At 43.2% G+C, this 15,006-nt stretch overlaps 1 protein-coding gene across 2 annotated transcripts in view; it reads right to left on the bottom strand.

Moving 5' to 3' along the window:
* Nucleotides 1-10,616: 10,616 nt before the first annotated feature.
* LOC139534631 (EH domain-binding protein 1-like) overlaps nt 10,617-15,006 on the bottom strand; it is a 58,363-nt gene continuing 53,973 nt past the window's right edge. For both annotated transcript variants that reach the window (XM_071333920.1, XM_071333921.1), the window contains exons 19-20: nt 14,253-14,367; nt 10,617-13,932 (exon numbers count right to left, since the gene is read on the bottom strand). In XM_071333920.1, coding sequence (XP_071190021.1) covers nt 13,836-13,932; nt 14,253-14,367 — 212 coding nt within the window. In that variant the 3' untranslated portion in view covers nt 10,617-13,835. The remainder of the gene's footprint in view (nt 13,933-14,252; nt 14,368-15,006) is intronic.

Raw genomic sequence — 15,006 nt, 5'->3', positions numbered from 1 at the left:
TTTCCCATGAAGGATGCTTGTCCTCCCACTGATCAACACATGCCCAGTATTGGTCAATATCTTCCACTTCTTCTTTTTTTCCAGATCTTAAATCACATGACTTTGCTATTTGGGTCAATTTCTGCTTTCCACAGTACAAGTACAAAGAAAACAGATCAAATCAAATCAAAATCAAAGTTTGTCACGTGCGCCGAATACAACCTTACAGTGAAATGCTTACTTACAGGCTCTAACCAATAGTGCAAAAAAGGTATTATGTGAACAATAGGTAGGTAAAGAAATAAAACAACAGTAAAAAGACAGGCTATATACAGTAGTGAGGCTATAAAAGTAGCGAGGCTACATAAAGACACCAGTTAGTCAGGCTGATTGAGGTAGTATGTACACGAATGTATAGTTAAAGTGACTATGCATATATGATAAACAGAGAGTAGCAGCAGCGTAAAAAGAGGGGTTTGGGGGGGCACACAATGCAAATAGTCCGGGTAGCCATTTGATTACTTGTTAAGTAGTCTTATGGCTTGGGGGTAAAAACTGTTGAGAACCCTTTTTGTTCTAGATTGGCACTCCGGTACCGCTTGCCATGCGGTAGTAGAGAGAACAGTCCATGACTGGGGTGGCTGGGGTCTTTGACAATTTTTAGGGCCTTCCTCTGACACCGCCTGGTATAGAGGTCCTGGATGGCAGGCAGCTTAGCCCCAGTGATGTACTGGGCCGTACACACTATCCTCTGTAATGCCTTGTGGTCTGAGGCTGAGCAGCTGCCATACCAGGCAGTGATGCAACCAGTCAGGATGCTCTCGATGTTGCAGCAGTAGAACCTTTTGAGGATCTCAAGACCCATGCCAAATCTTTTTAGTTTCCTGAGGGGGAATAGGCTTTGTTGTGCCCTCTTCACGACTGTCTTGGTGTGTTTGGACCATTCTAGTTTGTTGTTGATGTGGACACCAAGGAACTTGAAGCTCTCAACCTGCTCCACTACAGCCCCATCGATGAGAATGGGGGCATGCTCGGTCCTCCTTTCCCCATAGTCCACAATCATCTCCTTAGTCTTGGTTACGTTGAGGAATAGGTTGTTATTCTGGCACCACCCAGCCAGGTCTCTGACTTCCTCCCTATAGGCTGTCTCGTCGTTGTCGGTGATCAGGCCTACCATTGTTGTGTCGTCTGCAAACTTAATGATGGTGTTGGAGTCATGCCTTGCCATGCAGTCGTGGGTGAACAGGGAGTACAGGAGGGGACTGAGGAGGGGACTGAGCACGCACCCGTGGGGAGCTCCAGTGTTGAGGATCAGTGTGGCAGATGTGTTGCTACCTACCCTCACCACCTGGGGGCGGCCCGTCAGGAAGTCCAGGATCCAGTTGCAGAGGGAGGTGTTTAGTCCCAGGATCCTTAGCTTAGTGATGAGCTTTGAGGGTACTATGGTGTTGAAAGCTGAGCTATAGTCAATGAATAGCATTCTCACATGAGTGTTCCTTTTGTCCAGGTGGGAAAGGGCAGTGTGGAGTGCAATAGAGTTGCATCATGTTTGGGCGGTATGCAAATTGGAGTGGGTCTAGGGTTTCTGGGATAATGGTGTTGATGTGAGCCATTACCAACCTTTCAAAGCACTTCATGGCTACGGACGTGAGTGCTACGGGTCTGTAGTCATTTAGGCAGGTTGCCTTTGTGTTTTTGGGCACAGGGACTCTGGTGGTCTGCTTGAAACATGTTGGTATTACAGACTCAATCAGGTACATGTTGAAAATGTCAGTGAAGACACCTGCCAGTTGGTCAGCACATGCCCGGAGCACACATCCTGGTAATCCATCTGGCCCCGTAGCCTTGTGTATGTTGACCTGTTTAAAGGTCTTACTCACGTCGGCTACGAAGAGCGTGATCACACAGTCGTCCGGAACAGCTGATGCTCTCATGCATGCCTTAGTGTTGCTTGCCTCGAAGCGAGCATAGAAGTGATTTCGCTCGTCTGGTAGGCTCGTGTCACTGGGCAGCTCACAGCTGTGCTTCCCTTTGTAGTCTGTAATAGTTTGCAAGCCCTGCCACATAAGACGAGCGTCAGAGCCGGTGTAGTATGATTCAATCTTAGCCCTGTATTGACGCTTTGCCTGTTTGATGGTTCGTCGCAGGATTTCTTGTAAGCTTCCGGGTCAGAGTCCCGCACCTTGTAAGCGGCAGCTCTACCCTTTAGCTCAGTGCGAATGTTGCCTGTAATTCATGGCTTCTGGTTGGGGTACGTACGTACAGTCACTGTGGGGACGACGTCCTCGATGCACTTATTGATAAAGCCAGTGACTGATGGGGTGTATTCCTCAATGCCATCGGAAGAATCCCGGAACAAGTTCCAGTCTGTGATAGCAAAACAGTCCTGTAGTTTAGCATCTGCTTCATCTGACCACTTTTTTATAGACTGAGTCACTGGTGCTTCCTGCTTTAATTTTTGCTTGTAAGCAGGAATCAGGAGGATAGAGTTGTAGTCGAATTTACCAAATGGAGGGCGAGGGAGAGCTTTGTACGCGTCTCTGTGTGTGGAGTACAGGCGATCTAGAATTTTTTTCCCCTTTGGTTGCACATTTAACATGTTGATGGAAATTTGGTAGAACTGATATTTGATATTTGTGGCCTGCTTATAAGACTGAGGTGTAGCAACAACCATTATGGAGTAATGATAAACAGTAGAAGAAGTAGAAGTCTAATGAAGAATAGCTTCTTAAAATGCACTCTAGGTTTTCATTTAGTTCAATTCAGAGGCGTAGGTAGAAATCTACTGATGGCTGGGCCAGCTAAAATGTGCAGTATGTGGGCCAACTGTCATCGAAGACAGTTATGTTGTACAAACGGTAATCTTGGCTGGTTTTGCTTGTAAATACTTTTTTAGTTGTATTTACGAACTTTGAAATATTTTTTCTACAGTCATCTATCGCACACAACAAACAATCTGACGTGATTTCACTTTACAGACCAAGTAGTCTTGTAGGCACAGTGGCGACCGGTCATTGTGAGAGAACCACCTGTTTAGCAAATGTTTTGCATGTTAGTTTGGCGACAATACGTATCACATATCAGTTTGCAAACTATGTTAAAAAAAATATTGAGTTAATAAAGCAGCATATAAACATAGTCTCTTTTTTGCTTTCTTGAGTAAGGCTGCTCCAAAATGCAGGTGTTTCAGCCTAGCTCAGTGCTTTCTGTGGTGGTTGGGCAGCCAGAGTAAAATACAGAGCGGAGGCGTTGGTAATGTTCTCTAGTTGCACCTTGATTGGCTCAGTGTTATGTCATTCATGGGGACACTACGTCACCACAAAATCTACAGGCAGAACTCGAAAATTCAAGCCGCTTGGGTTCTGCCATAGATTTACATTAGAAGTGCCCATCCAATAAGGCTCAAGGTTATTGGCCACAGATAAAATTACGTCAAATCACATTATATCAACTGTAGCTTTGATTGGACAGATCATGTCAACATCATACTTTCAAAATCTTAGCTAGCAAGCTAGACAAGCAGTCATCTTCAAGAATTATGTTGACAATCTACTGGCAAATCCTTGTCATATGAAGAGAAATTATAGATAAAACATATCGGTGCTCATCGGCCATTGGACATAAACATTACACAACAAGTTGGAAATCGCAAATTCAACAATGAGTGGTTTGGAAGGAATCAGTGACTAATTGCAAGCGTTAGCTAACTGCAAAGCAATCACTAGCCTGCTATTCAGTGGAGACGTGGTCCAAGTCTGGGTTTAAGGCTCTCTTTTCCTGTCATGATTTCCGCCGAAGTCGGTTCCTCTCCTTATTCGGGCAGCGCTTGGCGGTCGACGTCACCGGTCTTCTAGCCATCGCCGCTCCACTTTTCATTTTCCATTTGTTTTGTCTTGTTTTCCCGCACACCTGGTTTACATTCCCTCATCAATCTACGTGTATATTATCCTCTGTTCCACCCCATGTCTGTGTGTGTAATTGTGCATTACATGTATTGTGTGACACGTCAGGCTGGGTTTTTTCCGGGTATTGTTTCAACCCGTGGTATTGTATTGTGGTTCTTTATTTATAGTGACCAGTGCACTATTTCACTTTTGCCTTTGGCTGGAGTGTTGTGACGCTGTTGCGTCCGACTTGTGCTTCTGCCAATTAAAGTGTGCCTGTTCATTCATCTCTGCTCTTCTGCACCTGACTCTAGTTGACCAGTTGCACACACGGTCTGACATTTCCAAGCTTAAAAGGATAAACATTCACATGCAACACCACTGGCCAGAAAATATTAAATACATTGGCCATGCTGTCAATCCAGCATGACTTCTGCTGCATTCAAAACAACTGGAAACACAGAACGGGGAAATCTCAGACACCAGTGAGTTCAAAACAACTGGGAACTAGGAAAAAAACAAGCCTTGACTGGGAAAATACATTTTGAACAGTTATCCAACTCGGAATTCCAAGTCGGGAACTCGGGCCTCTTCCTAGAGCGCTGACCTGAAGATCACTGATGTCATGATTCAAACTAGTTTTTTTCAGAGTTCCCAGTTGTCTTAAACTCCACAAATCCAGAGAATGCCAGACTTTGATGACAAAGTTTGCCCACAAGAAGGACCGCCGTGCAACCTTACTGTTCAAGTGAGCACAGCACAACAAGGGGAGTCCAAAAACATATTGTATGCTGCTGCATAAATTATGTAATATTCCAGTGAGATATGTATACTGTAGCTAAGAAAGTAATACAAAAAGTGTGTGTTGTGTAGTAAGCTGTATGAGCCCATGTGCCTCACCCTAATCATTTGGTCCCTTTCCCCATCATAACTCAGCCTACTGTTCTAACTTGGTGGTGCACATGTAGCCTATAGCCTGTTTTACAGAAATGTCATCATCGAACACTGTAAGAGCTTTCATTGTCTGCTTATATGCCCCCTTTATTTATCCTACGGTTCTGACTTGGTATACAGGGAGAATACTGTAAGAACGGTCCATGTTCTGAATTCTGTTGCTGTACATTTCAAAAGTGCTGAACAAATAGTTATATTGACTACATCCGTCTTAGCTCGCTCATTAATGTCAATCTAAATTGACATTCCGCTCATTGTCCCCTTATGCCATAGTTTTTACATCTCAATTGTCAGTAGAAACTACATTTGTTTAAGCAAGTCAGCCATGCTTTTTTAAAAGGTAGTAAATGAGGCTGCATGAACTGTTTCGTTGCCAGAGAAGGCTCCACTGGTAGCCAGGTGTAGCGGTGGTAAGGATTCACTCCATGGTGCTGAAAAGAAAACTCTGCTGTTGGGACAGTTTTATTTAGGCTTTATGGGCACTGTTTGTCACTGTTATATTGCAGTTCATGTATTGTTTGTGTTGTGTGGTGGCTTTGCTGGCATGCATCAACAACAAAAATGTGAGTTTGCCCCACCAAGATTTACAAGCTAAAATTGCTACTGTAGGCATACGTAAATTCATTACTCTTGGTTATGTCTCAGTGGAGGGAGGGAGAGAGCGAGTCGAAGTGGAGAAGCGTGTCTCACGACTTCCAAAAGTGTTGAATAAAAACCAGCTCTGTAGTGCTGATCATTGTCTCTGAATCTCTCTGTACTGAAGCTGTCATTAAGGCCCTCGATTAGATCAACGCAATCGATGATTGCTATAGAGGGGGATTGGATGCCGGCCCTTCATGGTGAAATCACTGATATCAATAACTTGGCAAATGCTCCAACATCCTCTTCTACAGTGCCTTCAGAAAGTATTCACACTTCTTATCATTTCTACATTTTGTTGTGTTACAGTCTGAATTTAAAATGTATTACATTTTGATTTTGTGTAGCTGTTTAAACCTCTTATGGCTGAGATCGGCTAAGATCCCGTTAACGGGATCGATATGACAACAGCCATTAAAAGTGCAGGGCGCCAAATTCAAAACAACAGAAATCTCATAATTAAAATTCCTCAAAGATAGAAGTATTTTACACCATTTTAAAGATAAACATGTTGTTAATCCCACCACAGTGTCCGATGTCAAAAAGGCTTTACGACGAAAGCACACCAAACGATTATGTTAGGTCTGCACCTACTCACAGAAAAACAGCCATTTTTCCAGCCAAAGAGAGGAGTCACAAAAAGCAGAAATAGAGATCAAATGAATCACTAACCTTTGATGATCTTCATCAGATGACACTCATAGGACTTCATGTTACACAATACATGTATGTTTTGTTCGATAAAGTGCATATTTATATCCAAAAATCTCAGTTTACATTGGCGCGTTACGTTCAGTAATGTTTTGCTTCCAAAACATCCGGTGATTTTGCAGAGAGCCACATCAATTTACAGAAATAGTCATCATAAACTTTAATATAAGATACAAGTGTTATGCACAGAATTAGAGATATACTTCTCCTTAATGCAACCGCTGTGTCAGATTTAAAAAAAAAATTGCGGAAAAAGCAAACCATGCAATAATCTGAGTACAGCGCTTAGACAACAAAACCAGCCATACATATATCCGCCATGTTGGAGTCAACAGAAGTCAGAAATAGCGTTATAAATATTCACTTACCTTTGATGATCTTCATCAGAATGCACTCCCAGGAATCCCAGTTCCACAATAAATGTTTGTTTTGTTCGATAAAGTACATCATTTATGTCCAAATACCTCCTTTTTGTTCGCGCGTTTAGCCCAGTAATCCAAATTCATGAGGCGCGAACAGACGAAAAGTCCAAAAGTTCCGTTACAGTCCGTAGAAACATGTCAAACGATGTATAGAATCAATTTTTAGGATGTTTTTATCATAAATCTTCAATAATGTTTCAACCGGAGAATTCCTATGTCTTCAGAAATGCAATGGGACGCAAGCTAACTCTCACGTGAACGCGTGTGGTCAGCTCATGGCACTCTGCCAGACCCCTGACTCAAAGAGCCCTCATTCCCCCCTCCTTCACAGTAGAAGCATCAAACAAGGTTCTAAAGACTGTTGAAATCTAGTGGAAGCCTTAGGAAGTGCAATATGAAACAGATCAGGGCGTGACAGTATCAATACACCCAATCACTACATGTAACGGTTTTCGTCATCTGAAGAAGAGTAGTCGGACCAAAGCTCAGCGTGTTAAGTGTTCATGTTTGTTATTTACACTGAACACTAAACAAAATAACAAGAGAATAAATGAAACCGAAACAGTCCTGTAAGGTGCAAAACACTAAACAGAAAATAACTACCCACAAAGCATCGGGGGGGGGAAAAGCTACCTAAGTATGATTCTCAATCAGAGACAACGATAGACAGCTGCCTCTGATTGAGAACCACACCCGGCCAAACACAAAGAAATACAAAACATAGAAAATGAACATAGAATGCCCACCCAAATCACACCCTGACCAAACCAAAATAGAGACATAAAAAGCTCTCTACGGTCAGGGCATGACACTACAAAGATACAGGCATCCTTCCTAGCTCCGTTGACAGAGAGGAAACCGCTCAGGGATTTCACCGTAAGGCCAATGGTGAAATTAAAACAGTTCCAGAATTTAATGGTTGTGATAGGAGAAAACTGAGGATGGGTCAACAACATTGTAGTTACTCCAGAATACTAACATAAATTACAGAGTGAAAAGAAGAAAGCATGTACAGAATACAAATATTCCAAAACATGCATCATGTTTGCAATAAGGCATTAAAGTAAAACTGCAAAAAATGTGGCAAGCAATTCACTTTATGTCCTGAATACAACGTTTTATATTTGGGGCAAATCCAACACAACACATCACTGAGTAAAACTCTTCATATTTTCAAGCATGGTGGTGGCTGCATTATGTTATGGGTATGCTTGTCATCAGCAAGGACTAGGGAGTTAAGCAGAGAGGATAGGGTGCTTGTTTCTGGTCCATTATGTAATATAACTGTTTCTCATGCTGACAAAGCATTGTGGCTATGGCCCATGGGGATGCATTGTGTAGCCAGACATGCTCCATGTGTGCTGTTCGAGCTTGTTTCCTGAAAGATTAAACAAAATGAAGAAACTATTCATAGTTTACAGGAACATAATGATTTTTCACAGCACTTTCTCACTTTATAATTAAGTATAATATCCTTCTTAGTTTCAGGCCATACCAGTGGCATACAATGCATTACACACAAGCTCTCTGGAAATTGTATTTTTGATATGCTCAAATACATACAATATAGTTTTAAAAATGTATTGGAGAGATCAGGGTAGTACATATTTCACTATGGCCAGGAGCAATTTACATAATCCTTTGACACGAGACAATAAGGGGTTAACAAGTCTTGCATCATTAGTGGGCAGTCCTGTATTATTCTCGAGATTCAATCTCTTTTCCTTAATAACATGAAAACACATTACAACATGATCCAGCACCCAATCTAAACTACATACCTTTGATGGGATACTTCCGATTAACATTGTTTTTATTGTTGGGCAGGCCCCTATAGTTCCAGATCTAGAGCTCCGTGCCCTGGACTAAAGGAATCATCATGGTGCCCATAGGCAATACGCTGAGACTAACAACTAACAACTCTCAGTGGAATGGAAATGAATGAGTAAAAACAACCTGAAGGGAAATAGCGGCTGTATTTCTCTATTTTGAAAGTTATATATCTTGACATCTTGATGGTTGACATGCAAAACATTTTGGGACTATACCAACAATGGACTAATGAAACAAATACCAAAAGATAGTTTTGGAGAAAAAATAACCCGAAGGGAAATAGCATCCACGCATTGGCACACTAACAATGGCTTTCATAAGTCGATTTCTACGTTCAGCAGTGCTCGACTTGAACTCAAATATGTGCCGGTACTCACGTATTATATTTAGGAGCTCCACAATACTTTTGAGCTAATATTCTATTAGATGAACAGGAGCTCAAGCAGTAGAACATTTGAGGTGTCGGTACTCAGCTCCGGAAAGCTCCTACCCAAGTCAAGCACTGACGTTCAGTTATGGATATGTTTCGGCTTTGAAGTGTAGCCAGGTAAAATTGTTGGTTAAAGAATCGATTGACGTCAATATAATTAACATAATACAACAATCCCCACCATAATCCCCAGTATTAATTTCCTGTTTTAAATGCTTCCTCTTCCTCCTCTAACTTCATTCTTGGGAACCGTCCTAGAGCTTCAACGTCCCAAGAAGTTTGGAAAGCTTTCTATACCCAACTTTAAACTCTATTATTGGGCATGTCAGCTGAGGTCACTGAGTATGGACTGCATCACAATCCACCACATCCGCCTATGTCGGCCTTCCACATCTGCTGTGGGCTGTGGAAGACCTACAGTGCTGTTTGTCAGACCAGGAGACATCCTGAAAATCAGTCTTCTCACAAAAACGTCTGTAGCGTCCTAACTGTTTGGGCTACAAACTAATATGACCCCACTATGGAAAGAGGAGACTCTCACAAAACAATTAATGTCTGAAGGTAACCCTCGTCTGAAGGTAACTCTAGTCTGAAGGTAACCCTAGTCTGGTAACCCTCGTCTGGTAACCCTCGTCTGAAGGTAACCCTAGTCTGAAGGTAACCCTAGTCTGGTAACCCTCGTCTGGTAACCCTCGTCTGAAGGTAACCCTAGTCTGGTAACCCTCGTCTGAAGGTAACCCTAGTCTGGTAACCCTCGTCTGAAGGTAACCCTCGTCTGGTAACCCTCGTCTGAAGGTAACCCTAGTCTGGTAACCCTCGTCTGAAGGTAACCCTAGTCTGGTAACCCTCGTCTGCTAACCCTCGTCTGAAGGTAACCCTAGTCTGGTAACCCTCGTCTGGTAACCCTCGTCTGAAGGTAACCCTAGTCTGGTAACCCTCGTCTGAAGGTAACCCTAGTCTGGTAACCCTCGTCTGAAGGTAACCCTAGTCTGGTAACCCTCGTCTGAAGGTAACCCTAGTCTGGTAACCCTCGTCTGAAGGTAACCCTCGTCTGGTAACCCTCGTCTGAAGGTAACCCTCGTCTGGTAACCCTCGTCTGAAGGTAACCCTCGTCTGAAGGTAACCCTCGTCTGGTAACCCTCGTCTGAAGGTAACCCTAGTCTGGTAACCCTCGTCTGGTAACCCTCGTCTGGTAACCCTCGTCTGAAGGTAACCCTCGTCTGAAGGTAACCCTCGTCTGAAGGTAACCCTCGTCTGAAGGTAACCCTAGTCTGGTAACCCTCGTCTGGTAACCCTCGTCTGAAGGTAACCCTCGTCTGAAGGTAACCCTAGTCTGGTAACCCTCGTCTGAAGGTAACCCTCGTCTGGTAACCCTCGTCTGAAGGTAACCCTCGTCTGGTAACCCTCGTCTGAAGGTAACCCTGTTCTGGTTAAAACAATTAATGGAAGGAATTAAGTAGTTTTGTGCCGACAAAAAAAGGGGTTAAATCCTGAACTTTCTTCTATCTCTTAGATATAGGACAGACACTTCTAAACCTTATGATTTATTTTTTGACTGTTTCAACGTTTTTCTATCAGCTATAGCATTAAAGGCCAAATTAAATATAGGGCTTATTAAGTGAGAATATAAATGTACTTTATATTCTATAATGCACCACTGATAATCCTGATGGATTCATAACTTCTTAAATGTATGATATCCATATGAATGAAACAGATGAACATTGAATTAAAATAAACAAAGGTGGATGTCGTTTCCAAAAATAGTGATCCAAGATACCTTTAATTCTCCAAACATCACAAATAGTGATCCAAGATACCTTTAATTCTCCAAACTTCACAAATAGTGATCCAAGATACCTTTAATTCTCCAAACATCACAAATAGTGCAAATGTACATTAAAACAAACAAAACCTTCCCCAAAAGCTATTTCAGAAAACTGAAAGTTAAATCTCTCAAACTTACACAGTGGTAGCAACATTAACACAGTAACTAACAACAGTGGGGCAGAGGGGGAACAAGCTAGAACACAAATTCAAACACTTCTAAACGAATTTCACTCTCCAGTGTCACCCAAAATAACTCCAGACAGAATCATGTTTTCACTCTGTTAAGTAGTTCCTCCACTGAAATAGAAACGCCTGCGCTCATGATAACGTAACATTACACAAAGTGTAGAGGAGCAGATGTCAAGCAAATATCAACCTCCGGTGCACTCCTGCCTGGCCAATAATATACATGTAGGATCTTAATTTGATCACTCTTTTGTTGCAGAGAATTTTCCTGCACAGCAGGAAACGCAAACTTGTAGTGTATTTTAGTTTTAAAAATGCATCGAAAGTTTGTAATTTCCACTTTGACATTTCAGACTTGATTTGCCCTAATTATAAATGTATCAACCCCATACAAAAATGTCCATTAATTATAATCCACATAATAATTCACATTTCCTGTTGCTGCAAGATTATTTTCCTGCTGTAGTAACTGGCTCAAATTCAGATCCTACATCTGCAGTAATACTGCTGTAACGAAGTGCTGGAGTTTTAATACTAGAATATATTTTAGCTAAAGTAAAGTGTATTTTTTTTATCATGTATGAGGGTTATTTACACTTTTGTATATTACAGATTCGCTAATAAGCATGTGCATAAGACTATAGCAATTGATAGTTGTAAGGTTAAGATGGAAACACTAAGAAACATGCATTTGCCTGATGTTTTCCGTTTGAATATTCCTGTTCTCTAGCATTTTAGAGCATCTTGAAATTGATCATTTTCAGACTCCACCGCTTCCTTATTTAACTTTCAAAACAACAAAAAACAATCAATGGAAAACAAGGCATTACAAGACTAATGTCACAAACAGTAACTGAACTCACTGCATAAACATTTGTGAACTAGGAACACAAAGTTGAGTCCTACTTCTGGACATTTTGTTTTTACTATGGATCTGGTTAAAGGCACATTTGACAGGCAGGATATGTAGGATTATCTGTCGAATACCTATTCAATAAATAAAAGCATCAAATATTTCCAACACGTTTAAACTGTTTTGTTCTTTCAGACACCAAGCTGCAGTATAATGTACCTACAGTATAGACTTCTGTCCTTTTCCCCTTTCATCCAAGATCTCCCACTCTGCCTGAGTGTTGGTGCACCCAAAGTAAACATTTAACATCTTCAATCACAAGACCTTGTCAACAATGTCCGTTCTGTTCTTTTCGTCGACATCCACATACATTCACCTCAATAAAAGAATCAGACAACAGATGCTTGCTGTGTGCTGTCTGCACAGTCCAAGCCAACGTACTGCAATAAATGAGGAAGCTCGTTTTGGCATTCTTTGTTTGCACAAATTGACCACTTCACTTCCATCTTGCCATTGTAATTGTCAATAATCAGACTGCTTATTTAACAATAGGTGAAAAGGGGTGAATCAATCCACCTGCTGCATGGGTCTAATGTAGGTATTTGATGTAGCTAACTACTGAGCCCTGCCCTTTCCCTAATATCCCATTCAGTAGAAAATACCTTTCTGAAGTAACCCATTGTATAATACACTACTGTAACAGATTATACAGTATCTTAGAAAGAAAGGTGCTATTTAGAACCTAAAACGGTTAATCGGCTATCCCCATAGGAGAACCCTTTGAATAACTATTTTTGGTTCCAGGTAGAACCCTTTTGATTCCATGTAGAACCCTTTTGTTTTCCATGTAAAACCCTTTCCAGAGAGGGTTCTACCTGGAACCAAAAAAGGTTCTACCTGGAACCAAAAATCCTATGGGGACAGTTGAAGAACCATTTTGGAAAGCTTTTTAAAAAAGCTGTAAGGCACTTATCTGGTGATTAGTTAGTTAGGGGTATGCCTTTGTGACCTGAAGTTAAAACACTAAATAACGGCATATAGTCATAGATTGTGTAACAAAGTGTAGTGTCCTCTTTGGCACTCTCAATCACACACGCTAACAAACACACATCAAGGCACACATTCACACACACACACACACACACACACACACACACACACACACACACACACACACACACACACACACACACACACACACACACACACACACACACACACACACGTACTGTTGGATTCTGGGTGAAACCATTGAAGGCTCATTAGCAGGAAGGATGCAATGTTTAGCGATAAGGAGGAGACTCCACCCAAAGTGGGGTATGAATACTACCACGGGTGAAGCTTTGTCTTTGTCTGAATTACAGCTGTAACGACCCTTTGGAAAGAATTCAACTTGGTTAAGCTTCTCTAGTGTCCATGAGTTATTTACTCAAAATTAAAACCTAACAGTACACACACACTATGCACAAAAAAACACAACTTAAATCCAATCAAAACACAATCTGAAGAGCAGGGTGACTGTTGACAACCAGTCATAGGTTGCAATGAGGCTCTGTCATATCATAGAGAGGGGGTGAGTGAACATTGTTTTATGTCCTCCTAGTGCAGTCCCATAACACAGTTCTCAGTCTCTTCCATGCAGTGTTGATGTCATGATCCACACACATACAACTTTAGTCCCAATGTGCATCCAGGTGACCTTCCACTGGGCTGCCTGGTTCAGGTGTGACCTTCCACTGGGCAGCCTGGTTCCGGTGTGACCTTCCACTGGACTGCCTGGTTCAGGTGTGACCTTCGACTGGACTGCCTGGTTCAGGTGTGACTTTCCACTGGACTGCCTGGTTCGGGTGTGACTTTCCACTGGGCTGCCTAGTTCAGGTGTGATCTTCAATTGGACTGCCTGGTTCGGGTGTGACCTTCGACTGGACTGCCTGGTTCAGGTGTGACTTTCCACTGGGCTGCCTGGTTCAGGTGTGATCTTCAATTGGACTGCCTGGTTCGGGTGTGACCTTCGACTGGACTGCCTGGTTCAGGTGTGACTTTCCACTGGGCTGCCTGGTTCGGGTGTGATCTTCTACTAGGCTGCCTGGTTCAGGTGTGTCCAACGCCAGGCCTCACTGCAGTGCACACTTCTCCTGCTTGCTCTTCTTGCTGTACTTCCTGCGTCTCTGCTCCAGGCCTCTCTCCAGCCTCTCGTCCTCCTCCAGAGCCCTAGGCGCAGAGAACAGGTAGAGACCTGCTAGAACAGTAGTCCCATAGCAAACAGTCACTCTCTCAGACTTACGTTCAACTGTGTGGCAGAGGAAGACAAAACTCACAAAGACACCTGACATCTCATTCACCCCATAGCATACCGTCCTCCCAGATGAGCGTCTGTGTTTGCTGTGTGTATTCAGCATGTGTGACTCAGCTGGGCCAATTCCCTATATCGTGCACTACTTTTTTACCAGGGGCCAATTAGGCTTTAGCCAAAAGTAGTGCACTATATAGGGAATAGGGTACCATTTGGGATGCAGCCCTGGCTGTCTCACCCTTTCTCCTTGGCGTCCATGTCGTGGACCAGCTCGTCCCTCAGGTTGACCAGAGACACCAGCTCCTGCAGTAGCAGCTGCTCCCTGTGTTTATGGGCCACTGTCTCCTGCCACTCTGGAGGACAGGAAAAGGGAGGGGGAGAGAGAGAGAGGAAAAAGGGAGGGGGAGAGAGGGAGAGGGGAAGAGAGGAAGAGAGTGAGCAGAGAGGAAGAGAGGAAGATAGGAGAGAGGAAGAGGGGGAGAGAGTGAGCGGAGAGGTAGAGAGGGAGAAAGGAAGATAGCAGAGAGGGAGAGAGTGAGTGGAGGAGAAGAAGAGAGGGAGAGGGTGAGCGGAGGAGAGAAAGAGAGGGAGAGAGTGAGAGGAAGAGAGGGAGAGTGAGAGAAAGAGAGGAAGAGAGGGAGACAGGGAGAGAGGAAGAGATGGAGAGCGTGAGAGGAGGAGAGGAAGAGAGTGAAAGAGGAAGAGAGGGAGAGCGTGAGAGGAGGAGAGGAAGAGAGGGAGAGAGGGAGAGAGGAAGAGAGGAAGAGAGGGAGAGAGGGAGAGAGGAAGAGAGGAAGAGAGGGAGAGAGGGAGAGAGGAAGAGAGGGAGAGAGGGAGAGAGGAAGAGATGGAGAGCGTGAGAGGAGGAGAGGAAGAGAGGGAGAGAGTGAGAGTGTGAGAGGAGGAGAGGGAGAGAGTGAGAGCGTGAGAGGAGGAGAGGAAGAGAGTGAAAGAGGAAGAGAGGGAGACAGTGAGCGGAGGAGAGGAAGAGA

The sequence above is a fragment of the Salvelinus alpinus genome, chromosome 11, assembly GCF_045679555.1.
Source record: "Salvelinus alpinus chromosome 11, SLU_Salpinus.1, whole genome shotgun sequence".
Classification (NCBI taxonomy): Eukaryota; Metazoa; Chordata; class Actinopteri; order Salmoniformes; family Salmonidae; genus Salvelinus; species Salvelinus alpinus.
Note: the sequence above shows the minus strand (reverse complement) of the source record. Positions and strands in the feature narration are given on the sequence as shown.